The sequence below is a fragment of the Rhinatrema bivittatum genome, chromosome 4 (assembly GCF_901001135.1).
Source record: "Rhinatrema bivittatum chromosome 4, aRhiBiv1.1, whole genome shotgun sequence".
Taxonomy (NCBI): Eukaryota; Metazoa; Chordata; class Amphibia; order Gymnophiona; family Rhinatrematidae; genus Rhinatrema; species Rhinatrema bivittatum.
Genome location: NC_042618.1, coordinates 149693330 through 149721058, shown reverse-complemented (window position 1 = coordinate 149721058; position 27729 = coordinate 149693330). Strand labels below are relative to the sequence as shown.

Sequence of the window (27729 nt, the reverse complement as noted above, 5' to 3'; positions counted from 1 at the left end):
AAGAGAAGCCCCCCAAATAAGAGTCCTTGCCCCAGAACTGAACCCATGTCTTCCACTTGACATTGTACAGCATTTGCTACTGAGCCACCAAGTTGGCCTCCAGGTTTGAATTATCATTTTTAAAATATTTCGTTTGTGCTTTGCATATGTTAGTATAACGCCTACCTGGGGTCCTGACGAGCATTAGCACAGCTGCACTTGAAGTTATTTAGGGAGTTATTTTCTAAAAAAAATGTTTGCCGGCATCATTGCTGCTTGAAGAGTAATGTTGTACTGTGGCCTACAAGACTGGAAAATACACGTATACAGGTGCAGTCACTATTTTTTAAATAAACTTGCAATGTCTAAATTCCCATTGCAGCCAGTAGGAAAAAAATTATATTCTTAAGAATAATTGTAGAAAATAGCTATTTATTGCATGAAAACAAAACATTTCATAGTGCTATCAAATCTCCTTACATGAATCTCCATTCCTTTTGATTGTTATAGTGTAAAAGGGTAAATTTCAAAGCCATTTTTGCAGGTAAAACAGTGCTATACCCATGAGTAAACTTATGTTTGTAGTGCCACTACATATCTAACATTTCTCGCATTGAGAGGTGTTCCCAGGGTTGGCGTTGTTGAAGGATTTGCACTTAAGTGCATTCTTTTTGTATTTCCTAAAAAAGTTGTGTGGTTGTTTTTTTTTTTTGATAACTCTGCTTGCACAAATTAGCAGATAGTCTTCCTGGCATGATTTTCAAAGTGAAAGTATATGTGTATTTTCCCTTTGAAAATTAATACTTTATCTGTAGCCTTTGCATCTGCAGACTTTGCACCACTGTGGGCAGTTATAAAATTACCCCCCAAATGTATTCATAAGTAAATTGGCACTATCTTTGTTACTCCTTGCTATTGCCCAACATGAAATATATATGGGCTTTGTTTCCTCTGCTGTTTAGCATTTCCCGGCATTCTATATTTTCTAGTTGAAAATTTCCTCCCTCATATGTAATGTTTAAATTGATTAATGAAATGAATGCTTTATCTATCCTTATTTTTCTTTCACTTTGCAGAAAACAGTTGTGCCAGAACTGATGCAGTCTTCACGCCATATCCTGGGTTTAAAAGTCATGTGAAGGGTAAGCTAGCCCTTATGAAGGAGGCAGAGTTTGAAGGCCAGTATCTCTATGCTTATCTTGTGTATTTCAAAATTAACAGAGCCAGCCCACGTTTTTTATGTTTGAGGTGCTGATATTAAATGAGGGGGTGGTGTGCTAGTCGATGCCATCATCTGATGTAGGAGTTCCACTGGAGGAATAGAATGGAAGGAATGGGATTGAAGAAAATCTTTTTTGGGCAGAAAGAGGCTCACTAATAATGGGTGAAAAGAGAAATATTCAAAGGTTTGACCAGTAGGAAAAGAGGGTGTTTGATATTTTCCTGCAAATGAAACATTCCGAAAGTAATTTTTCATGGGATGGGGAAGCCACCATAGAGAATTGTAGTAATCTATTCTCATATTATTTTTATTTATTTATTTATTTATTTAAGGTTTTTTTATACCGGCATTCAAGAACTCGTTCTCATCATGTCGGTTTACAGAAAACAGGGGTGCAAAAATATAACCAAAAACATAAATAAACGTAGAGAAGCAGTTACAATTAACAAGGGCTAATGAACTGGGATTGTAAGAAATAAAAGAGATAGAGGAGGATAATTATATACAAGTGTGCAATGTAAATAAGGAGTCCACTATATATACTAGAGAACAAAATAAATATGGAGTCCGCTATATACATCTACTTAGCATAGGAATTATTGATGGATCTTGTTAGGTGGAGTTCGGGTAGGCTTGCCTGAAAAGCCATGTCTTAAGTCTTTTCCTAAACGTTAAGAGGCACGGTTCATTTCTGAGATCTGGTGGGATAGAGTTCCATAGCGGAGGGCCTGCTGTGGAAAGGGCTCGGTCTCTCAAGGTTCTGTGATTAGTAGTTTTTACGGGTGGAACAAGGAGGCATCCTGTGTAGGCTTCCCTAGTCGGTCTTGTTGATTTGTGAACACGGGGAGGAATTTGTAAGTCGATTATGGTATGTTGGTGAATGATTTTGTATAATAATGTGATGGATTTGTAAATTACTCTGAAGTGGATTGGTAACCAGTGGAGGGCTTGAAGGACTGGAGAGATGTGGTCTCTTTTTCTGGTGTTTGTTAGTAGACGTGCTGCTGTGTTTTGGACCATTTGGAGCGGTTTTGTATATGAGATGGGGAGGCCAAGAAGAGTCGCGTTGCAGTAGTCTAATTTGGAGAAGATGAGGGCTTGGAGAATGGTTCTGAAGTCTTTGGCGTGGAAGAGTGGTCTTATCCTTTTTAAAACTTGCAGTTTATAGAAGCAGTCTTTGGTTGTTTTGTTGATGTGGGCTTTGAAGTTCAATTTATTGTCGATTAGCACACCTAGATCCCTTACATGAGTGGTTTGTAGGTTGGTTGGGAGACAGACTGTGGGTTTATTATCGGGAGTTATGAGTAGGACTTCCGTTTTAGATGAGTTTAGTACCAGATTAAGGCTGTTGAGGAGGCTTTTAATTTCTAGGTGGCAGGATTCCCAGAATTCGAGGGTTTTTGAGTATGATTCTTTGATAGGGATCAGGATCTGGATGTCGTCCGCATAGAGAAAGTGTATTAAGTTGAGGTTGGTGAGGAGTTGGCATAGTGGAAGGAGGTAAATATTAAAGAGTGTAGGGGATAAAGAGGAACCTTGTGGGACTCCGACGGTCGAGTTGTGGCGTGCTGATTCTTTGTTCTGGATTTTTACCTTGTAGCCTCTGTTGGTTAGAAATGATTTGAACCAGGAGAGCGCTAAGCCAGAGATTCCTATAGCAGCTAACTGTTTAATGAGGATCGCGTGGTTTACGGTATCGAAAGCTGCTGAAAGGTCCAGAAGGACCAGCAGAAATGATTGTCCTTTGTCTGTACCTAGGATGAGGAGGTCTGTTAGGGATGTGAGTAGGGATTCTGTGCCGCGATTTTTGCGGAATCCATGTTGTGAGGCGGAAAGCAGTTTGTTATCTTCAATGAAGTCCGATAGTTGGGAGTTCACAAGCTTTTCCATAATCTTAGCTATGATAGGGAGATTAGCTATTGGGCGGTAATTGTTGGGGTCTTTTAGGTCCAGGTTGGGTTTTTTTAAAAGTGGTTTGAGTGAGGCTTGTTTGAGGTCTTCTGGGAAGGAACCTTGTGAGAGCGAACAGTTGATTATGTCAGCCAATGTTTTGGAGATGGTTTCTGGTATTGTGAGGAGAAGTTTTGTGGGTATATGGTCCGCTGGGTGCGAAGATGGTTTCATTTTTCTAAGGATGGTTTGGATTTCGGAGGAGGAGGTAGGTTCAAACATTTCTAGGTGAGTGTTTTTGATGTGAGGCATTAGAGCTTGTGTTAGGGGAGCGATATTGGAGGGAAGTTGAGTAAGAAGATTCTTGATTTGTTTTGAAAGAAGAGAGCGAGTTCATCTGCTTTGGCTTGAGCTTGATTACTAGGGCATTCTGGTGAGGGAACTTGGGTGAGGGTGGAAACATAGTTGAATAAAGCTTTCGCGTCAAAGACTAAGTTGTGAATTCTGGAGGCGAAAAAGTCTCTTTTTGCTTTGGAGGTGTAGGCCTTGTATTGTTGTAGCGTGCGTTTGTAGGCTGAGAGTGTGCTGGGATTTGGAGTTTTCCGCCAGTTAGATTCCTTTTGTCTTAGTATTTGTTTAATCCTTCTAAGATCGTTTGTGAACCATGGTTGTTTTTTGGAGGCATCTGGGTGAGATTTTTTTGTTGTAAGAGGGCAGAGCTTATTGGCTATGGATTCCGTGATCGTATTCCAGGAGTGTAAAGCAATATTAGGATCAGTGAGAATTATATCGGGAAGGTGTTTGGTTAGTTGATTGGTAAGGTCATCTGGATTGCAGGGTTTCCTGTAGGTAAAGGATGGAGAAGGTGTGTGACTGGTAGTAGATTTTTCCAGTGAGAATGATGTAGAAATCAGGGAGTGATCAGACCTAAAAGCATATTCAGACCTAAAAGCATATTCTTTAAGTTTTGTTCTCGCACAATTTTTCTGAGCCTAATACCTGCCAACATTGAAGCTTTTGTATGTACTGCAAAACAAGAGAATTAACTATATGCCAGAAAAATTAAAAGTAGCCAGCAAAAAACAACTATTGCCAACATATTTCCAGCTCTCATATTTGGGAGGACAGAGACTTCAGACTGGATACCAAGATATTTTACACTGAGTTATTAGAGGACAAGGAGGATGGGTGTCATCATCCGACGGAGCCCTGTTTCTGTCTCTTAGCGGAGAGGTTTCTCAACCCTTGACTGGAGTTTAGGGTTAGTACAGAGTGTTATTTCTCTCAGTTTATGTTGCCACTTGTCTACTGAGAGTGGATTTATTTATTTTATTGGACTTATGGGCTCAATCTTACTCTGTCAAAGTTCCCTGAGTCGTCATCAGGGGGTTGGTAAGGTTGGGGTATCGCCCAGTGTCGGTCTCTATATCTTAGAAGCTGTTTCTTTGTCCCTGCAGCCCCGAGGTTTGCCTCCTTATATTTCTTCGCTTCTTTTCACTTCCAGTTAGAATGTTGGGAGAAGCCATGGTGCAAAAGGGAGTGGTCTTTAATGTATGGCTTCAAGGGAAAGGGCACAATCCTTTTCCTGCTTTTGGCCAAAATCCTGGTTGAAATGCCTTTGGCTTTTCATGCATCAATTGTTGGCCAACATGATTCCCTTTCACTTGGGTTTATCTTGCCGGGTAGGAGAATATGCTCATCGTGTGAGTGCTTAGATTGGGTGGACTTCAGTCAAGTTCACCACCGTGCTCAGGGTCTTGGCATGGTGCTCCCATGGGGGGGGGGGGAGCCCTTTTGTGCCTTGGCACTCTTATTTCCACTCGTCTGCGCAGACCCTGATGCCTTTTTCCACTTCTTCGAAGCAAATACTTAGGTCGTATGCCCGTTGTTCCGCAAGCCAAGCATTTGGGCGTAACTATATGTAAGCAATCTGTTCTAGCTCTTCAGATGCTAGTGATCTACAGTTTTCTTTCTGAAGTGCTTTCTAGCTCCAGATTGTCTAGTTGGCTGTTTTTCCAACACCGGAAGGAACTGTGCAGTCTTGCTCCAAGAACTTTCTCTAGGTTAGTGATTTGTGCCCTTTTTTGTCCCCAGGAGAACCTAGGCCTAGTTGAGCATGTCAGGGCTTGCTGTGCCCAGGTTCTAACTGTGTTGGTTTTTGTGCAGTGAAGTGGGTTTTTCACCACAAGTTCACATCACTCCCCTGTCTTTGGCAGGAGCCATTGTTGCGCAACAGGATTTTTGTCTGTCCTATGGGTCTATTTGAAGAGTAGAACTCAACTGCTTCCCTCCTAGAGCCAGCTTTTGAGTCCAGCTGCCTTAAAAAAAAAAAAAAAAAAAAAAAAAAAAAAAAAAGTGTGTGTGGATAGTGTTTTCTTCTGCCAACCACTCAGGTGGTGACTTTCGCACTTTGAGGTTTTCCCACTTATTCTCGTTTTTGGGCAGCCTGTAGTTTGAGATATCAACCATGTCTGAGGACTGTGACCCTGCTTGTCCTCTGAGGAAGAATAAGTATTAACATATCCGTACTGCATGAAAGAGAGAACCTAGAAACAGAGAAAACCAGAAATAGAGGCATATCAAAGATTGGAAACTTATTGCCTGATAGAGAGAATGAGGTTACTTATCTGTAACAGGTGTTCTTCGATGAACAGCAAGATGTTAATTCTCAGGATTCCCTCCCGCCGCCTCTGGGAGTTGGTTTCTCCATGTCTTAGCTTTATCATGGACTGATACGTCTGCCTGGGAGGCAAAGAGGCAACTACAGCTCCATATGCTCAGAGCATACTAAAAACTCTAGAATCTTTGAAATCAAAGTTTTGTGCCTGGCTCCGTCGAATGACATCACCCATGTGTGAGGACTGACATCCTGCTGTCCATCGAAGAACACCTGTTAGATAAGTAACCTCCTTTTCCCTATCAGGCAATGTTGCCAATCTTTGGGGTGTCTGTTTCTGGTTTTCTCTGTTTCTAGTTTTTCTTTTTCTTCCTTTTTCTTTTCTCTTTTCTTCAGTATGGATATATTGATACTTTTTCTTCCTTTAATCTTTCTGCTCTCTTCTTTTGATTCTTTCTTCTCTTCATATCTCTCTTCCTGTTCTTTTTTTCTTTCTGCCTGCTGTCTTTTTTTACCTATTCATCCTCCATTCTCCTGCCCTCTCTTCTATTCCTCATCCCCTTTCCTCCTTTATCTCCCAGGATTTCTTCTCTCCCTACCCACAATCCTGGAGCCTCGCTCCCTCCCTCCTCCCACCCCCATTAATGGTTTTTTCCCCTCTCCATCAACCCAGTAACCACCTTCTCCCTCTTTCCTGGATTCTCTCCCCTATCCAGTGTTCTGTCTCCCTTTTTCTGAGTCTTTGGTCTTCCCTCTTCTTCTCTATGCCTCCATTCCTGGTCCTATCTTTCTCCCTATTCCTGAGCTATTTCTCTACCACACCTATTCACGATCCCCCCCCCCTCTCTCCCCCTATACTGGTTCCTTTTTCCCTGTCCCTCATTCTGTCTCTTATCCAGGGTCTTTTTTTTCTTCTCCTCCATCCCTCAACCTAGGTCATCAGTCCCTGGTCCTCGTTCTCTCTTGTTCTCTCTCTCTTGTTCGTTCTCTCTCTCTTGTTCGTTCTCTCTCTCTCTCGTTCTCGTTCTCTCTCTCGTTCTCGTTCTCTCTCTCGTTCTCGTTCTCTCGTTCTCTCGTTCTCTCGTTCTCTCGTTCTCTCGTTCTCTCGTTCTCTCGTTCTCGTTCTCTCTCTCTCGTTCTCGTTCTCATACATAGTCATCTATGTCCCTTCCCTCTGTTGCTACCCCTTAGCCTGGTTTTGATCTCATCTTCTCACATCTCTCCCATTATCCCTAGTATGCTCTACCCTGTGCCCACTCCTCCAGATATATGGCCTGCTTTTTGTTCCCAATCCTCTCCCCATCACTGATTGGCAAGAACAGTGGTGCCTAACATTATCTCAATGTTTTTTGCCTCCCCCACCCCCCCCCCCCCAAGAATTCACAGCACTCGCTACCTCCCCCAGCAATCACTATCTTTCAAACTGCCCCCAAGCATTTATCCTTCTAGCATTTACCCCCCTTCCCACCCCACAAATCATTCTTGCCAGACCACAGTTCGTTCTGAATAATGTCCTCCTCCCTTCTGCTATCAACTGAGTGTCAAGTCCCTGCAGCACAGATATTTAGGGCCTGGGGCAGTGTCCTCTTCAAGTAAAATCAGCACATCAGAGAGAGAGAGAGAGCCCTGTACACCAAGTAGCAAGTGGAGGTGTTGCTGGAGCAGGGAGTCGAGACTCTTCTCTTCCTTTTGCTGCTGCTGTGTGAGCTCCATACTCCTGCGCTTCCTCTCCTTCCTCAGTGCTGTCTGGCTTGCCAAGGGCCCAGGGGGAGGCCCATGCTCGGGGGGAAAGGACTCTTCCAAGTTATACTGGTTGAGAAGTACTAATATAAATTAATACTACTCATCCCAACATATAAGATACCATTTGCACAGCTCTTTCTTCCTGAATTTATTTAAGTCTGAAAGTTAATTATTAACTTGTAATTTTAAATCAGTTTCTAGAGTTGTGAATATGTATGGACCTCAGACCCGATCAGAAGCAGCACAAGATTCCAGTTCTAAAGCCCCAACTTTGCTTCGTGACTGTGGTAACCAAGCCATTGAGGAAAGACTGCAGAATATTGAAGCGCATTTACGCCTACAAACAGGTTTGTAGGAATAGAAATAGATTTCATATTAATTGGCACTTATAACACATTTCCAAGCTCCTTGCTTGCTGGATCAGTACTTGGATCCATGTACTTACTTTTGCCTAGACATGGCTTAACATAGTTGATTACATTTGAAACAATGCAATAAGCTCATGAAGAAATTAAAGTAAAAACCATACAAATCGAGTAGCATAAATCCATAAGCCTTTGAACCTTGCCACATAACTCGGAGAAGAATCATTGGTGTAATGAAATCTAGAAACTTACTTGACTGTTAGGCAAGAAACCAGAGAGAAATGATGGTCAAAGTTTCTGTCCTTCACAGTCCTTTTCTAGCATGGCATTTGCACAGTAATAAAGCCCAGTACATGACATTTATCCATGCTGAAAATCTTAGCACCGAACCCTGGCTGTTTTCACACATCCGTTTGTACTTTCCTCTCTTTCTGTTGAACTTGGAGCGGATAAAGTGGTGGCCTGCGAAACAGGGAAGCCAAGGTTCATATCCATCCATTGCCTCAGATACAAATTCAGATTGTAAACCCTCTGGGGCAGGGCGAGGTCTGTGATACCTGCATGTAATTCACCTTGAGCTGCCAATGCAAAGATGTGAGCTAAATGCAAGTAAATACATACTTATTCTCAATCTGATTAACAAATAGTTGCCATATATAACAAATAGTTGAAAGATAGAAATCAGGACATTGCCTTTGACAAGTTAATGGATTTAGGTACTCTGAGTTTAAACTTTCATCGAAGATTATATGTACAGAAGCTATATCCTGGTCTCGGGAATTTGTTATTTCAGTAAAAACTGTTGATTTAGATTGTTGACATACTTCTAACTGTTATATGTAAAGCCTGTTGCTATTTATTGTTTACTTACTGTATAACCGGTTATTTGTAAAGCCTTTGGCTAAATTATAGTTTACTGTAAACCGAGGTGATGTAGACCTATACGTACCGCGGTATATAAAAAGCTCCAAATAAATAAATAAATTAACTTTATAGTAATTATTTGCGAGTAGACAAGTGCTGATGCAACAGCATAATTAACTGAATCCCCAGGTTATACTGTGTTGTCTGTCTTTTTTTTTTTTTTTTTTTTTTGCCCTAAGTATATACATATTAAACAGAAGCCAGAGATTTTATGCTGGAAATTTATTCTAGTTCTTATTGATGAACTGTTACACAGGTGGTCCAGTGCCAAAGGACATTTATCAAAGAATTAAAAAGCTTGAAGACAGAATCCTTGAATTGGAAGGACTTTCGCCAGAGTATTTTCAGACTCTGGTGAGTAATTTGTGTTCTTTTCTACTTTATGATTAGCTGGGTCAGAAGCACTGATCTTATTCTCAGAGTAAGCAATCATTGCCTGTAGGGAAAACAGTGAGTAGAAAATAGCAAAGTTTTCAAGTATGTAAACTGTTGCCCATGTGTAAGTGTGTATGTCTGTCTGTGTGTACCCTAGTGGTGAATAGCTTGAACTAGTTTTCCAAACTCCGTTGGCCGTATGGAATGAAAATTGTTGTTTCTTAACTAGAGATCCAATTATTTTAATAGAAAGCAGTTGGCCAGCTAGTGTGAATTTGGTTCAGCAAAACTGAAAAATCAATATATCAAAGTATAACCTGAATTGAAAATGGTTCAGCTTTAGCATTCAGATACATTAAGATGTTAACACATTTGCTTTGTGTCAAAACAGCATTTCCACACAGCCTACCAAAAAGATGATTATACTGAGCTGCTAAAGTGGAGGGATCTGACACTATTAAAGAGTGTATTATATTCTAGGAGGTAAAAATAATTTTCCACATTTTGTATTTGGGGGAGTGCTTCTATCTTGTTTGGCAGCTCCCTCTCTCTCCCTTTTATCTGTCAAACAAGATAGCATTCCCCCAAATACTGAATGAGGAAAGTAAGTTATTTTTACCTCCTAGAATATAATGCTCTTTAATAGTGTCAGACCCCTCCACTTTAGCAATTCAGTATAATCATCTTTTTGGTAGGCTATGTGGAAATGCTGTTTTAACACATTTGCTCTGTGTCAGCATCTTAATGCATCTGAATGCTAAAGATGAATCATTTTCAGTTCATTTTATACTTTGATTATATTGATTTTTCAGTTTTGCTGAACGAAATTCACATTAGTGGCCACCTGCTTTCTGTTGAAATAACTGATTCATATTCATATCCCATATCAGTCCAGAGACACAGGTTTTGCCTCCCTATCAGCAGATGGAGACAGAGAAGAAAGGTTTTACTGACATTATGCTACATAAGATAGCGTGACACCTGCAGTCCAGCAGATGGTAGAGTTGCAAAATCCTGCAGCCAGACAGAAGATTGGAGAAATTGCTCCCAGGTATATTAAGCTTCTGTTCTGGGGGATAGGGAAGGGTCAAGCAGGGGTTCAGAGATGCTTGTGGGACTTGGACCCAGTCTTAGAGGAGGGTTTGATAGCCAGTAGTGCTGACCCTATCCTCTGCTCGCTCTCTCTGTCTTTCTGGGATCCTGCCTCCCTTCCTCATAAGATTCCATCAAAAGAAAGTATTTTTTGCTTTGGTTTTCAAAGGAGTTACCAGGGTTGGAGGTTTTTATGTTTAAAAAAAAAAAAAAAAAAAAAAAAAGGAGCAGTGTTGACATCAGACAGCTGAGGGGAGAGCAAACAGAAGAGAAGGCCCTGCTGGTGGTGTGGACACTTTGGAGCTGACAGGTTGCTACAGCAAAGAGGCTAGAATAAAGCCTTGAAGATTTACCTGCCGGCACTTGGGCTATCTGCAACAATTATGGCCGTTCTTCAGGGTGCGAGAAGCAGTGCCTGGCTAGCAAAGATTGGGAAAAGTAAGGCTGTGGCCTCAAGTGTATGCTTGATTTCCTCCACAGTAAGGAGAGTGGCTGTTTTTTTCCCCTCTGCAAAAGTTACTTCTGGTGGCCCTCTTCAAGCGGCAGTACCGAAGTGCAGTGGCATGCACTGGAGGAGGAACAGAAACTGCAGCCTTTATTTGGCCTTTCTCTCCTGCGACCTGGCTTTGGATTCTCGATGGTCGGTGGGTAGAGCTGCTCGGGAAGTTCTCTCCTTACCACTGAAGTCCGGTAGGCTTCTTAAATTTTTAGCACGTCTGCCTTCAGGTTTTATGCCTCTGTCAGGGAGCCAACAAAATGGAAATAATGGCCATTTTGTCTTAATTTTCCCATGTTTTAGGTTTGGGGGAGGCCTACTCTGGATGTGTCCCTGATGGCTGGGGGAGCCAGCATTCATTGGGCAGAGGCAGGGAGATTCTGGGCTGCACAGTTACAGGTATCAGCTCCCGCTGAGAGCAGAAGGAGTGCTGCAGCGCCTTGGCAAACGTTTTTGCTCAGCAGCAGCATGGGAATCGCTCCTGCTGTGAGCAGAAGGTGCAGAGTTCAGCAGCGCCATTGCAAGTGTTCCTGCTATTATGATCTCTCCTGCTAAGTGTGGGAAGGAGAATTCTGCAGGGCATACTCAGCACATTCCATTCTGAGCCTCCATTTATGGCTTGCAAGGGGGTGGGGGAATTCCTTTCAGTAAAATCCCCCTCCAGAATATGGCAGCCGATGTGCCACCAGTTGCAAGCAGGCAGTGGTCTTCTCGCCTTGTCTTTACTGAGGGAGTCCTGAGAGGATCGGGACTATCAGCCATTCTAGGGATTTAAGCTGTTTGTCAGGTACTCTGATATCCTCAGGAGGGGGGCTGGAGGGCCTTTGGATAAGATGAGTGGGAGTTCTGCTCTTCAGCAGTTTAAAGGCTGTTTTTCTGGGGTACCCATCCTCTAGGTTTGGCGCTTCTCTTGCGGAAAGCTATCAGTTAAGGGTTCTGGACTTCCAATAGTATTCCATGGGGTCTACCATTCATCCCCCTTTTGATGTACAGTGCTCTAAAAAGAGACGTGGGTTAGACCCAATCTTCAAGAAAAGTTTCTTGAACTCATAGGGGGCAGTAAACCGGGCAGGGTCCCTTTGGACTAAAGGGTGTTCCTTATGACAGAGGGTGGTGGTGTAATCCCAGTCCGGTTATTGGAAGGCAAGGTGTTGCCACACACAATTAGGCCAGCATAGAGGTACGGTGCCAGGATATACTCTGTCATGTAGCACGACTTTGAAGAAGTAAATTCCTTAAAGGAAGGTCTCAAGAAGAACTTCCCAGGCAGGCAGAGATACAGAGAGGTGAGGAGCTATCGCACAAGCAGGGGCTCTTCCTCCCAGAGGCAGGAGCCTGGCAAGACCATAGTCCTTATAAAGTCGGACAAGGTAACAGTGATAGCTTATATCAACCGCCAAGGAGAGACCAGGATTCTCATGATGTCTTGGGAAGTCCAAGAGTCTTTCCTCTGGGCAGAGCAACACCGGTTGGTCGCCGGCATGGACAAAGTTCAAGCAGTCTTTCTCAGCTGGGAGGTACTGGATCCCAAAGAAGGCGAACTGGAGGAAGAGACAATGACTGTCACCCCATGTGTGCATCACTTGGTGGAACTTGATGTTATCGGAGCGGAATGCTACAATGCACCACTTTTTTCATTTGCAGGTGGGAAGTCAGAGCACAGGGCCCTGGCATTCTTGTTCTCCAGTGATCATCCAGGATTCTATTGTAGGTAATCCTTCCTTGGCCCCTAGTAGGAAGAGTGCTAAGACATATCGATACTCATCCGGAGAGAGTGACCCTCACAGCTCTGGATTGATTGTATAGGCTGTTTTTCACAGACTTAGTATATTTGGTGGTGGACGGTCCTCTGAGGCTTGCACATCTTCCCAAATTACTTCAAGAACCAAACTGAGTAGGCTGATAAAATAGGAATGAAACCCTTTGGTGCTTAATCAAGCACTTGCACGGAAATTTTACAAGAAATAACCCACTTGGGGCTTCAACAAAAGGAATTGTTGTCGTCTTTTCTGCAATTGCCTTGACAAATTGGGAAATATGTCAAACTCGTGGTTCAGGAACACCTCAGTACGATGCAAGAAGTACCATTTAAAAATCCATTCCCTGTCAGCTTCGAGTAAGAAGGTAACCACCAGAGTTGATGCCACAGCTAAATTTTCATCAGGCTGATCTAGAACTGCTGAAATGTCCACTTGAGACGATATGGGTTAATACCTGAAAATTATTAGCATCTATTCGACCTTTCTTCATCAGTGGAATATAATATGCTTTTGATATTATTGGTAGCATTGGTTCTGTAATTTTCAATACCTCAATCATATACCTTCTCCATATATCTTTAGGTGCAGTATAAGGCAGTTTTGGAAAATTAATACACCTTAAGTTTTTTGCATGAAGTTGGTTATTCAAATTTTCAACTTTGGAGTGTAAAATTTGGTTTTCTTTTAACAGTTCCTGTTGCACATTTATAGTGCTTTCAATTTTCACCTCAATGGGCTGTATATGTTTACTTTTAGCTACTCCCAATTCAGCTACCTCTAGGCGATTATCCACCTGTTTCACTGCATTAGCAATGTTAAGCATTTGTGTTGAAATATTTATATTCAGAACTTGAATCGCCTCCCATATCGCCTCAAGTGAAAATGGTTGAGGCCTTACCAGCTCTTGATAGGGGGCAGGTAACTGTTCAAACAAGCTCTTCTTCTTTTGCTGCTGCTGTTCCTCTCCAGCTGTAGCTACTCCTGCTTTCCGGTCAGTTTGAAAATATGCCAAGGCTCCTTCCCCCACCAACTCAGGCTCCGGTAGAGATTCCCACGAGGCACATATATCAAGTGCCTCCGTCTCTCCTCGCTGTTGGAAGGCGCATCTTAGCGCGGGATTTGCAGGAGGAGATCTTTCCTCCAGTGATAATGTTATTAGTTCAAGGCCTAGCTCAGGCACATCTCTTCCTCCTATTATTCGAAAGTGTAAATAACCGAGTCACATCTAGTCGTTCAAGACCTCTCATGATCTTAAAGACCTCTATCATATCCCCCCTCAGCCGTCTCTTCTCCAGGCTGAACAGCCCTAACCTCTTCAGCCTTTCCTCATAGGGGATCTGTTCCATCCCCTTTATCATTTTGTTTGCCCTTCTCTGTACCTTTTCCATCGCAACCATATCTTTTTTTGAGATGCGGCGACCAGAATTGTACACAGTATTCAAGGTGCGGTCTCACCATGGAGCGATACAGAGGCATTATGACATTTTCCGTTCTATTAACCATTCCCTTCCTAATAATTCTTAACATTCTATTTGCTTTTTTGACTGCTGCAGCACACTGAGCCGACGATTTTAAAGTATTATCCACTATGATGCCTAGATCTTTTTCCTGGGTGGTAGCTCCTAATATGGAACCTAACATCGTGTAACTACAGCAAGGATTATTTTTCCCTATATGCAACACCTTGCACTTGTCCACATTAAATTTCATCTGCCATTTGGATGCCCAATCTTCCAGTCTTGCAAGGTCCTCCTGTAATGTATCACAGTCCGCTTGTGATTTAACTACTCTGAATAATTTTGTATCATCCGCAAATTTGATAACCTCACTCGTCGTATTCCTTTCCAGATCATTTATATATATATATATATATATATATTGAAAAGCACCGGTCCAAGTACAGATCCCTGAGGCACTCCACTGTTTACCCTTTTCCACTGAGAAAATTGACCATTTAATCCTACTCTTTTTCCTGTCTTTTAACCAGTTTGTAATCCACGAAAGGACATCACCTCCTATCCCATGACTTTTTAGTTTTCGTAGAAGCCTCTCATGAGGGACTTTGTCAAATGCCTTCTGAAAATCCAAATACACTACATTTACCGGTTAACCTTTATCCACATGTTTGTTAACACCTTCAAAAAAATGAAGCAGATTTGTTAGGCAAGACTTCCCTTGGGTAAATCCATGTTGACTGTGTCCCATTAGATCATGTCTTTCTATATGCTCTACAATTTTGATCTTGAGAATAGTTTCCACTATTTTTCCCGGCACTGAAGTCTGGCTCACTGGTCTATAGTTACCCGGATCACCCCTGGAGCCTTTTTTTAAATATTGGGGTTACATGGGCCACCCTCCAGTCTTCAGGTACAATGGATGATTTTAATGATAGGTTACAAATTTTAACTAATAGATCAGAAATTTTCATTTTTGAGTTCCTTCAGAACCCTAGGATGCATACCATCTGGTCCAGGTGATTTGCTACTCTTTAGTTTGTCAATCTGGCCTACTACATCTTCTAGGTTCACAGTGATTTCGTTCAGTTCATCTGACTCATCACCCCCTGAAAACCATCTCCAGAACTGGTATCTCCCCAACATCCTCATTAGTAAACATGGAGGCAAAGAATTCATTTAGTCTTTCTGCAATGGCCTTATCTTCCCTAAGAGCCCCTTTAACCCCTCTGTCATCTAATGGTCCAACCGACTCCCTCACAGGTTTCTTGCTTTGAATATATTTTAAAAAGTTTTTATTATGAGTTTTTTGCCTCTATGGCCAACTTCATTTCAAATTCTCTCTTCGCCTGTCTTATCAATGTTTTACACTTACCTTGACAATGCTTATGTTTTATCCTATTTTCTTCAGATGGATCCTTCTTCCAATTTTTGAAGGATGGTTTTTTTTGGCTAAAATAGCCTCTTTCTGAAGTTAGCAAGTAGCACATTTAAGACTAATCTGAGAAAATTCTTTTTCACTCAGCACCCAATAAAGCTCTGGAATTTGTTGCCAGGGGATGTGGTTAGTGCAGTTAGTGTAGCTGGGTTCAAAAAAAGGTTTGGATAAGTTCTTGGAGGAGAAGTCCATTAGCGGCTATTGATCAAGTTTATTGAAGGAATAGCCACTGCTATTAATTACATCAGTAACGTGGGATCTTCTTAGTGTTTGGGTAATTGCCAGGTTCTTGTGGCCTGGTTTGGCCTCTGTTGGAAACAGGATGCTGGGCTTGATGGACCCTTGGACTGACCTAGCATGATAATTTCTTATGTTCTTAATGTGCTACTTGCTAACTTCATGGGAGTGCCCCGTAGTCCTTCTATTATCCAAAAGAGTAAATAACCGATTCACATTTACTCATTCTATTCCTCTCATGATTTTATAGACCTCTACCATATCCCCCCTTAAACTATCTCTTCTTAAAGCTGAAGAACCCTAACCTCTTTAGCCTTTCCTCATAGGGGAGCCGTTCATTCCCCTTTATCATTTTGGTTGCCCTTCTCTGACCGTGTCCAGTGCAATTATATTTTTTTGAGATGCGGTGACCAGAATTGTACACAGTATTAAAGGTGTGGTCTCACCATGGAGCGATATAGAGGCATTATGACATTTTCTGTTTTATTCACCACTCTTCTTAATATTTCCTAACATTCTGTTTGTTTTTTGACTGCTGCAGCACACTGAGTCGACTTTAAATGTATTATTCACTATGATGCCTAGATCTTTTTCCTGGATATCTTCTAATTTGAAAGCTAACATTGTGTAACTACAGCATTTTTTTTTTTTTTTGCTATTTTCATCACCTTGAACTTGTCCACATTAAACTTCATCTGTCATTTGGATGCCCAGTCTTCCAGTCTCGCAAGGTCCTCCAATTTGTCTCAATCCGCATGTGATTTAAGTACTCTGAATAATTTTGTATCATCTGCAAATTTGACCACCTAACTCATCACATTTCTCTGTACCTTCTCCAGTGCAACTATAGCTTTTTTGAGATGCAGCGACTAGAACTTGCACAGTATTCTAGGTGCAGTCTGACCATGGAGCAGTCCCTCTCCCTCCCTCCCCCCCCCCCCCCCCCGCCCCCCCCCAAGCTAGCTGCTACACACACAAATTGTGCCTTGTTCATCAGTCACCGCCGGCTTGGGATCCAGTGGTGGCCCGCAGCCTCTTTTTTTTTTTTTTTTTTTTTATTTCTTCACCTCCAGCCTGGTCTGTAACCTCCTCTCCCTTTCTTTAGCCACCACTGGCCTGGACTCCGGAGATGGCCTGCATCCTCTTTTCTCGGCTGCTGGCGACCTGTGGCCTTTCCTCTTTCTTCTGCTGCCTGTGGGATGAGTTCTGATGGCGGCTCCTCTGGGCTCTTTCTTATGTTAACCGGAGTGCGGGTTAACAGAGGTCACATGACCAATTTGATCAGCCCACTGGGGCATGCCTGAAGCACTGATGGGCCAGTCCGCCCCTGCTTATGGAGCACAGTAGCAGTAAAGCTTTTTTTCTCTGACTCTATCTGCTGGTAGGGAGGCAAAACCCATTTATCTGGACTGATCTGTGGTATTCCAGGAATGAAAGTTAACAGGTAAGAACCAATTTTCATATCTCTAGTTAAACAATTATCATTCCACGATGCCAATGGTGGTGTGAAAACTATTTCAAGCTTCTCACCAATCGAATACACATTGACATAAACGGTTACATATGGGCAATGGTTTACATACTTGGAAGAATTGGCTGTTTTCTACTCACTGTTTTCCCTACAGGCAGTGCTCGCCTACATGCTCAAGTTTTTCTCTAAGAGAACTCAGGTGGTAAGAGAGTAGCCGGGAGTACAGGATGAAAACGCAATCAAAAAGAGTAATAAATCCGAGTAGAAGATGAAGCCTGACTTGCTATTTGTTTCTTCAGTGCATTTATATTCGCTTTACTGACTCTCTTCATTTGTTTTCCTTATGCTCAAAAGAACTAGAAAGATGGTTGTTGATAACCAATAAACTGTTTACCTCATTCTTCTTGCTGCTCAAAATAGATGACTTGAGTACGCTTCTAGAAAACCAAATAAGTAAACATTAAGGGACCTAACGAAACTTTTGGCATTATGGCCTATATACTGTTGCTTTCCTTATTTTTAAAATACTGAATTTAATTTGCATTCAGACCTTATGTTTTAAAGGTTTGTAATGTAAACAATGATAAGTGAGGTTTGCAATTGTAGACCAAGATTTTTTGACCTATCTCTAGTTAAGCCTTTTTTCTTTCTATGGAATACTTCTATGGAAATATAGAATGTTTTGGTACAAGTTCCGTAAAACTGATTTGACTAATGTAAGGGTGGAAATTGACTCCTAAGTGTTTTAGGTTAAACCAATCTCCCAGTAAAAATGGCCTTGCTTGTCTGCCAGATTTGGTGTTGGTAATCCTGGAGCATCATAATATTGACTCATCTACCCAATTTAAAAAATAGTATGTGAGGGAGCCCTAATTTGTGCTGCTCAGTGTGTTGTATCTAGCTGAACCTGATACAGAGGGGAAGTGTTATTCAAAAGAAAATCTTAATGGTTAAATCATGCACCATAGCCTATGGTATCTCAGCTCTTGGCTTTCTTCATTTGCTTGATAGTGTTCTAGTTAGACCACAAGCCCAAAAAGGGAGATGGCTAGGACAAAAATAAAGTGAACCTAATCCCTTCTCACTTATGTAATATGGATGAACTGTAGGGAATAACTAGGAGTTTTGGCATGTCTGCGACCTTATGCATTGGTAAAATTTTATTGCTTGATCTGAAAGTCCATTTGATGTGTTGAGAAACATTTATCCCATTTCGGGAATGTTGAATTGGACTGTCCTCAGAGGACTTGGCATAATAAAGGTTCTGTTTGAGTAGAAATAATTACTTATGAATTCAATTCATTTTTGCTCGCTGAAAACCATACAAAACTTATTACTGCAGACAGATTGCCCTCAGCAACAAGAATTCTCAGCTGTTTGCAGCACCGCCATGAATTCTGCTTAAAAGCAATTTGTCTTCATCTGAGAAATAGAGGGGTGTGTGTGTGTGTGTGTGTGTGTAGAATATATAGATATACTGTACATATTTGAATCTATAAATGTTTTATATATATATATATATATATATATATATGATTATATAAAGTATAAAATATAATTATTTGAATTTTTTTACCCATTTTTGAAATATGTATATTATCAAAGAGAGGTTTTAAATATTTGTTTTTATTTTAGAACTTTTCCAGCAAACGCAGGAAGACAGACACACCTCAGGTAACTAAAAAGCTCTGCATGATGCAGCATTTATTTTAGAAGTTTGTATGAAAGTAAAACATTTTTTCAGCTCTGTAAATAGGCAGGATAAGCTCAGTTACATAAATGAGTGATGTTGCCCAATGGTACTGAGATGGAAAACCTCTTAGACCTCAAAGAACAAGAGACTGAGCATGTATACACCTTCTGCACAGCTGCCACTGCGTGAGTCTCCTCCATCCTTTTCTTTCCATTCTTGTGAATGTACATGAAATCGTTCCTTTGTACATTTTTTTCCAGCTGCTCATCATTTTTTGCCTTTATTCTTTATTTCTATTTTTCTTTAGTAAAGGGGTTTTTTTGGGGGTTTTTTTTTTTAAATTCAGATTAGTTATTTCATTTTTCAATATTTCTCTGTGTTTAGATGTATAAGAATATAAATTGCCATACTGGGTCAGACCAAGGGTCCATCAAGCCCAGCATCCTGTTTCCAACAGTGGCCAATCCAAGCTACAAGAACCTGGCAAGTAACCAAACACTAAGTAGATCCTATGCTACTGATGCCAGTAATAACAATGGCTATTCCCTAAGTCAACTTGATTAATAGTAGTTAATGGACTTCTCCAAGAACTTATCCAAACCTTTTATAAAACCAGCCATGCTAACTGCCCTAACCACATCCTCTGGTGGCAAATTCCAGAGCTTAATTGTGCGTTGAGTGAAAAATAATTTTCTCCGATTAGTTTTAAATGTGCTACTTGCTAACTTCGTAAAATGCCCCTTAGTCCTTCTATTATCCAAAAGAGTAAATAACAGATTCACACTTATCCATTCTAGACATCTCATGATGTTAAAGATCTCTATCATATCCCCTTTCAGCCGTCTCTTCTCTAAGTTGAACAGCCCTAATGTCTTTAGCACTTCCTCATAGAGAGCTGTTCCGTCCCCTTTATCATTTTGGTTGCCCTTCTCTGTACCTTCTCCAGGGCAACTATATCTTTTTTGAGATGCGGCGACCAGAATTGTACACAGTACTCGAGGTGAAATCTCACCATGGAGCGATACAGAGGCATCGTGACATTTTCCATTTTATTCACCATTCCCTTCCTAATAATTCCTAACATGCTTTTTTTGATTGTCGCAGCATACTGAGTCGACGATTTCAATGTTATCCACTATGATGCCTAGATCTTTTTCCTAGTTGGTGGCTCCTAATATGGAACTAACATTGTTTAACTACAGCATGGGTTATTTTTCCCTATATGCATCACCTTGAACTTGTCCACATTAAATTTCATCTGCCATTTGGATGCCCAATCTTCCAGTCTCGCAAGGTCCTTCTGTAATTTATCACAATCTGCTTGTGATTTAACCTCATGAATAATTTCATATCTGCAAATTTGATTATCTCACTTGTCGTATTCCAGTCCAGATCATTTATAAATATATTGAAAAACACTGGTCCAAGTACAGATCTCTGAGGCACTCCACTCTTTACCCTTTTTCACTGAGAAAATTGACCATTTAATCCTACTCTGTTTCCTGTCTTTTAACCAGTTGTAATCCACGAAAGGGCATCGCTTCTTATCCCATGACTTTTTAGTTTTCTTAGAAGCCTCTCATGAGGGACTTTAGTTTTCAGAAGGCATTTGACAAATACACTACATCTACATACACTACATCTAATTTAGTCTTTCTGCAGTGGCCTTATCTTTTCTAAGAGTCCCTTTTAACCCTTCAGTCATCTAACGGTCCAATTGACTCAGTCACAGGTTTCTTGCTTTGGATATTTTTTTTTTAAAGTTTTTGAGTTTTTGCCTCTATGGCCAACTTTATTTCAAATTCTCTCTTGGCCTGTCTTATCAATGTTTCACACTTAACTTATTATTTTTATTTATTTATTTAAAAACTTTTATATACCGGTATTAGTATGCATACATCATACCGGTTTACAATGTAACTTTAAAGGTAGAAATTACAATGAACAGGGAGGGCGAACAAGGAGGAGTATACAAAGAGCAGGAGGTGGAGGAATTAAAGCAATAAATAAAAACTGCAACGGACTATTTACAGGAATATACAAGGCGTAGGCAAGATACTTGCAGAAGTCGGTGTACTTAATCAGGGTAGGCTTGTCGGAAGAGCCATGTTTTAAGTTTTTTTCTGAACTTGGCGTAACATGGCTCTAGCCTGAGAGTGGTAGGGAGGGCGTTCCATTGTTTAGGGCCTGCAATGGATAGTGCACGGTCCCTAGTAGAGGAGAGGTGGGCTTTTTTCAAAGGGGGAATGGAGAGGGTGCCTTTGTTGACAGTGCGAGTGGGTCGTTCAGTGCGTATAGGACGAAAGGGTTCATCCAACCAATTGGAATTGTGCGAGTGGATGGACTTGTGCACTATGGTTAGAATTTTGAAGAGAATTCGGGATGCGATGGGGAGCCAGTGGAGTTCTTTGAGTATTGGGGTAATGTGATCAGCTTTCCTTGAGTTGGTGATGACCCTGGCGATGGCATTCTGGAGCATTTGTAAGGGCTTGGTGGTGGAGGAGGGTAGGCCAAGGAAGAGGGCATTACAGTAGTCCAGCTTTGAGGAAAGGGTGGCTTGGACGACGGTGCGGAAGTCATGATAGTGGAGGGAGGGGTCTGAGCTTCTTCAGGATGTGAAGCTTGAAGAAACCTTCTTTGAGGATGGAGTTGATCTGTTTTTTGAGATTGAGTTGTTGATCTATGATAACCCCAAGGTCTCTTACTGTGGGTTGGGGTGTTATGACGTTGAAAGCTGGATCGTTGGAGATCGGTGGTTTGGGAGGGAGGTGAGGAGAGATAAGGAGCAGCTCTGTTTTGGAGGAGTTTAGAGCGAGGTGGATGTTGGTGAGGAAGTCATTGATGTTGGCAAGACATGTGTTCCAGAAGGCAAGGGCATCTGAGAGAGAGTTGTGAATGGGAATGACGATTTGAACGTCATCTGCATAGAGGTAGAATTTGAGGCCGAGGTCTGTGAGGAGCTGACATAGAGGTGTGAGATAAATGTTGAAAAGGGTGGAGGGAGAGGGAGGAGCCTTGTGGGACACCTTGAGACAAGGGATAGAGTGTGGAGTTGGCGTTTCCTATCTTGACGGAGAACTTTCTGTTAGATAAGTAGGATTTAAACCATAGTAGGGCTAGGCCTGAGATGCCTATTTCGGATAGCCGGTTGATGAGGAGGTTATGGTTGATGGTATCAAAGGCAGCTGAGATGTCGAGTAGGGCGAGGAGGTAACAGTTGCCTCGGTCCATGCCTATGAGTAAGTGGTCCGTGAGGGAGAGCAGGAGGGTTTCTGTATTGAGGTATTTACGGAAGCCGTATTGGGCTGGATGCAGAATGTTGTTGCTTTCTAGATATTCTGTAAGTTGGATGTTTACAATCTTTTCCATAATTTTGGATAGGAAGGGCAGGTTAGAGATAGGGCAGAAGTTAGCGGGGTCTTTAGGGTCTAGTGTTGGTTTTTTTAGGAGGGGCTTGACAATAGCTTGTTTAAGAGCATCTGGGACAGAGCCTGAAGAGAGGGAGGAGTTTATGATGTCTGCGATGGGTTTGGATATAGTGTTCGGGATGGAGAGGAGGGATTTTGTGGGAATGGTGTCTGAAGGGTGGGAAGCTGGTTTAAGTTTTCTGAGAATAGATTCCACTTCTTTAGCGGAAGTCAGGTCAAGGGTTTGGAGGGTGGGTGAAGTGGGGGAAGGTTGGAGGGAGGGGGAAGGGGAGGTGGATGGAGAAGGGTGTTGAAATCTGCGGAGGATGTTGGTGATTTTTGTGAGGAAATACTGGGCGATTTCTTCGCTCTTAGTGGAGGCATCATTCTCAGGGATAGTGGGCTGAGAGGATTTGGTGAGGTTGGCAACATAATTGAAAAGGGCTTTCGGGTTGTACATGTATTGGTGGATCTTAGCTGAAAAGTAGTCTCTTTTTGTTTTGAGGGTGGTTATTCTATATTGGTGAAGGGTAGTTTTGAAACTTGAGGCGAGTTGGGGTGAGGGGGCTTTACGCCAGTTTCTCTCACGCTGCCTGAGGGTATTTTTTAGGGATCTTAGTTCAGTCGTGTACCAGGGTTGATGATTTTTTGTGGGTTGGGTAATGTTACGTCTGGAGATGGGGCATAGTTTGTCAGCAATTTCAAGAGTCATGCTGAGCCAGGATTTGATGGCAGTCTCTGGACTGGAGCAGTCAAGGCTAGTGGATGTGTTGGAAATGGCAAGAGCCAGTTCATCTCCAGAGCAGGGTTTCCTGAAGGTGAAGGTGGTGTTGTTTGAGGGAGTGGGGGTAGTAGGGAAGTTAAGGGGGAGGAGGGCTTTTATGAGGAAGTGGTCTGACCAAGGTACAGGGGAGCAGGTGGGGGGGTGGGATGGTAGGAAGCAGTGGTTGATGAATATAAGGTCAAGGGAGTGACCAGCTTGGTGCGTGGGGGAGGCAACAATTTGTCTAAGGCCTAGAGCTTGGAGTGCAGTAAGGAATGCCTCACAAGAAGGGGTAAGGGGGGTGGCATCGACATGGAGGTTGAAGTCTCCTAGTATGATGGAAGGGATTTCAATGTTTATGTTGGCAGATAAGAATTCAATTAAGGGGGAGGGGTCCCGTTCGATTGGATCCAGGAGGGGCATAAATGAGACAGATTTGCAGTGAGGGGGCTTTGAAGAGGCCAATTTCTAGCTTGGAGGGTGATGTGGTGTGGGAGAGTTTGAGATTAAGGTGTTTCTTGAAGGCTAGGAGGATGCCACCTCCTCTTTTCTTGGGTCTTGGAATGGATAGGAATTCGTAGGATTGTGTAGGTAGCTGGTTCAGGAGGACAATGTCTGTTTCTTTGAGCCAGGTTTCCGTGATGGCACAGATGTCTGGCTTGGTGTCAGTGAGGAGGTCATTTAGGATGGGGGTTTTTTTGGAGAGTGATTGGGCGTTGAACAGAATGATGGAGAGGGTAGTGAGTCCAAGGAATTGGTTGAGGGGGGTAGTGAGGATAGGGAGGAGGGATTTGTAGGGGGGGGTGGGACGGGGGGGATGGGAATGGGGGAGTCTGTTGTGGGGGAGGTGGATGCGGTTGATGTGTTGTGTGGTCATAGTGGGTGAGTAGGCAAAGGAGGAGGGAGGGAGAGGGAGTAGGTAAAAAGGAAACTGAGAGGATATAGGGTAGTACAAGGCGGGGATTAAGGTATCAAGGAGTTAAACTGAGAGAAGGGCACTGAGGGAAGGGCACAAAGCTGATTAGGTAGGGTAAGAGGTGTAAATAGTGTACCATGCAGGTTATACAGCTTAGATAACATGCACAAATAACAGAATAGAGCAATTTAAGGTGTTAGGGGGAGTAGTCCAGTGGCTGGGAGGCAGGCTCATGAGCACCTGTGAGAGGTGAGATAGGCACTTTGAGGAGGTGCCCACTCACTCGGAGGTCCTGGAGCTGGATGGGTCTTGGCTGAGAGGCTGGCAAGTGAGCAGCGATACCTCAGGGTCAAAAGGGACTGCTGGGTGAGAAGGAGGTCCGTGTAGTACTTTAGGGTCTTCCAGGGTCCTTCAGGGCTGCCCGAAGGGGCGCTCAAAGGGGCAGGCCCCTTTGTCGCGCTCCTTCGGCGCGTGACGCTTGACCAGGTTAGATTTTTATAGATGACTCTTTTCTGTGTCGCTCAAAAGTGATGTCATCAATATGGGTCTTAGCATCCAGCACAGAGATTTAAAAGCAGAGTCGTTAGAAGCAGGGCAGTCTTCCAGCTGGGGGAGGGGTCAACAGCCACGAGGTGGAGGAGGAGGAGAGGGTCCAATGGAGGGCTGGGTACAGGAAACAGCTCAATCCAAGCCCTGGATCCTGGCTTGCAGAGCAGAGAAAAGAAAGGCAAGTACCTGTACGGAGATTTAAAAGCACATTCGTTAGAAGCAGGGCAGTCTTCCAGCTGGGGGAGGGGTCAACAGCCACGAGGTGGAGGAAGAGGAGAGGGTCCAATGGAGGGCTGGGTGCAGGAAACAGCTCAATCCAAGCCCTGGATCCTGGCTTGCAGAGCAGAGAAAAGAAAGGCAAGTACCTGTACGGAGATTTAAAAGCACATTCGTTAGAAGCAGGGCAGTCTTCCAGCTGGGGGAGGGGTCAACAGCCACGAGGTGGAGGAGGAGGAGAGGGTCCAATGGAGGGCTGGGTGCAGGAAACAGCTCAATCCAAGCCCTGGATCCTGGCTTGCAGAGCAGAGAAAAGAAAGGCAAGTACCTGTACGGAGATTTAAAAGCACATTCGTTAGAAGCAGGGCAGTCTTCCAGCTGGGGGAGGGTCAACAGCCACGAGGTGGAGGAGGAGGAGAGGGTCCAATGGAGGGCTGGGTGCAGGAAACAGCTCAATCCAAGCCCTGGATCCTGGCTTGCAGAGCAGAGAAAAGAAAGGCAAGTACCTGTACGGAGATTTAAAAGCACATTCGTTTCTGCTTTTTCCTATTTTCTTCAGATGGATCCTTCTTCAAATTTTTGAAGGATGTTTTTTGGTTAAAATAGCCTCTTACCTCACCTTTTAACCATGTCTGTAATCATTTTGCCTTCCTTCCACCTTTCTTACAGGTCAGTACAGAATGGTGCCCCATTTGGCTGTGTGTTTGACACGCTATTATTACTCCTTATTCTGTAAGGGGTAATAATAGCGAGTGGAAAATGCGTGGCCAAACCCCCCCCCCCCCCCTGAAACTAATAGCACTCATCACATCCAAATGCATGTTGATGAGCCTATTAGTCGCCCGAAATATAGAAAGTAAAATGTGTGGCCAAGCCCGCCGGTTGGGGGGTTCAAAAACAGACACCAGTAAAATTGAGCTTCGGTTGTCAGACCTGCTGACAGCTGCCTCTTCCACTACTATGGAGGTGCTAGGGTCGAGCTATTGTCCCTAGCACCTCCTTATTAGCATCTGACCTCATTTAAATACAAAACTTCCTAGCGTATAGCCAGATGGACTCAGAACCAATGGGTGTAGTGCTCTTCTGCTAGCAGATGGGAGACTGAGTCAGATTTCAAAGCTGACATCACTCTAGATATACCCCTGCAGTAACCTTAGCTCCTCAGTATCTGTCTCCTAGCAGATGCGGGCACTGTCCCACACACTAGAATAGTGTTAAGAATTACAGCATAGAAGAAAGAAAAAGATTTACCTTAAAGAAGATTGAGCCCCGCTCTCCTGTGGTGAAACCTAAGGGTCCCTCCCCCAGTTGAGAATTCCTGAGGTGACTTCCGATATCCCTCAGAGTGTGCCTTGGTCCGGTAGCCGGTTCCCGGCATAGACTTAGCTCCAGAGTGGCTGAAAAGCAGCGGGTGCACAACAGAGCGCGATGCTGAAGGTAAAGCCCTCTCCTCCCGCAACTGGAGACCGTCCCGGCATTCGATCGGTGAGCGCCGAGACCAGGAAAGCAGAAAACTTTAAATTCAGGCCTCTGAGGCTCGGATTGCTGTAACGATTCGATTTCTTTTCCAGCAAGGTAAAAGGGAACACCGATCGGGTTGAGCAGCCTTAGTTGGGCTGCGCCCCAATCCAGTACAGGGATCCACATGGAGACCCTCTGCGCCATCTTCCCTTCTCGACCGGCGGTATGCACGGGGCAGGCCGGGCGACCGATGCGCCTAACTTGTGCACATCCAGTACAGACGCGCGCATAACAGAGTGCACATCTACACGCACATCCGCGTTTACAATTACGCACGCGCATTGAAGCTAGAGGCAATGGCACCGGTACCCAAGAAGGCCAGAAGGAATTCTCTGTGCACAGCCTGCCACATAAGAGCCGCGCAGCCTGAACTGGAGTTCTGCCTGTGCCAGCATTGCGAAGAAGCACAGGGGGAACCAAAGCCTGGTCCCTCACTGTCTGGGGATGGGTCCAGAACTACAACAGATGATAGTTCCCCGGATCTAGGCATCTCTGAGGTAGCCTTTCCACAAGAGGGCTCCTACACCGACTCTCTCCCTGGGGTTAACATGGACCCAGGGACCTTCTCCTGGTTAGAATTTTTCCAAGGGCTACAAGCCTTCGTTCAGGTGCAATCAGCCCCACCTGCGCCACAGGCTCAACCCCTGCCGGAAGCACAAGATCCTCCTGGTCCTGCTCGGCTACCTCGGGACATGCCTCACTTAACCAAGAATTTCTCTGACAGAGTCCCAGATACCTCAGATGATGATGGCGACTCCATGGAAGAAGAAGAAATTCCTCCAGGCCTGGAACAATACCAAACCATGCTTCGCTTCATTCACAAGGATGAACGACCAGCCCTTGTTTCCCAGACTCTGAAGACTCTGGGTATTCCAGGAACGGACCCAATGGCGGAACCAAAGAACCCCATCCTGGTGTCCCTTCGTAAAGCATCATGCTACTTCCCAGTGATGGAAGCCATCCAGGAACTCATCGACCTGGAATGGGATGCCCCAAGGCCAGCTTTAAAGGAGGTCGGGCCTTGGAAGCCTTATACCCTGTAGAACCAGCGACCAAGGAACGCCTACATTTCCCGAAAGTGGATGCCATGGTCTGTGCCGTCTCTAGGCGAACAATGATTCCTGTTGAGGGAGGGACTGCATTGAAGGATTCTCAGGATAGACAACTGGCATCCATCCTTAAGCAGGCCTTCGAGGCAACAACAATGACACTGCAGATTGCCTCCTGCTGCGCGCACTGGTGGCACGTTCCTGCTTCCTCCTCTCGAGAGGCAATAGCTCTGGAAGCTCAAACCTGGTGCATACCTCAGCCAGAGGCGTAGCCTCGATAGTGGCAGCCAAAAGACAACTATGGCTATGAAATTGGTCTGCTGATGTGACATCTAAATTGACTCTCACAAGGATGCCCTTTAAAGGATCCCTCTTGTTCGGAAGTGAGTTGGAGACGTTAGCCAGCAAGTGGGGCGAATCCCCAGTGCCTCGGCTACCGGAAGATAGGAATAAAAGATCTCAGCATCCCTCTCCCAGAAGAACCAAGGGCAGAGGCTCACAACGCTTTAGACCCTACAGGAACTCACAGTTCCAGGCACCTAGCCCCTCCGG

At 43.6% G+C, this 27729-nt stretch overlaps 1 protein-coding gene across 6 annotated transcripts in view; it reads left to right on the top strand.

Annotated features, from left to right (window-relative positions):
* MBIP (MAP3K12 binding inhibitory protein 1) overlaps positions 1 to 27729 on the top strand; it is a 140822-nt gene that overhangs the window by 45369 nt on the left and 67724 nt on the right. For all 6 annotated transcript variants that reach the window (XR_003856335.1, XR_003856334.1, XM_029598973.1 and 3 more), the window contains 4 exons: positions 1056 to 1121; positions 7646 to 7798; positions 8997 to 9094; positions 18699 to 18737. Coding sequence is in view for 4 of the 6 variants with exons in the window: in XM_029598973.1 (XP_029454833.1) it covers positions 1056 to 1121; positions 7646 to 7798; positions 8997 to 9094; positions 18699 to 18737 (356 nt within the window). In the remaining 2 variants the exon portion in view is untranslated. The remainder of the gene's footprint in view (positions 1 to 1055; positions 1122 to 7645; positions 7799 to 8996; positions 9095 to 18698; positions 18738 to 27729) is intronic.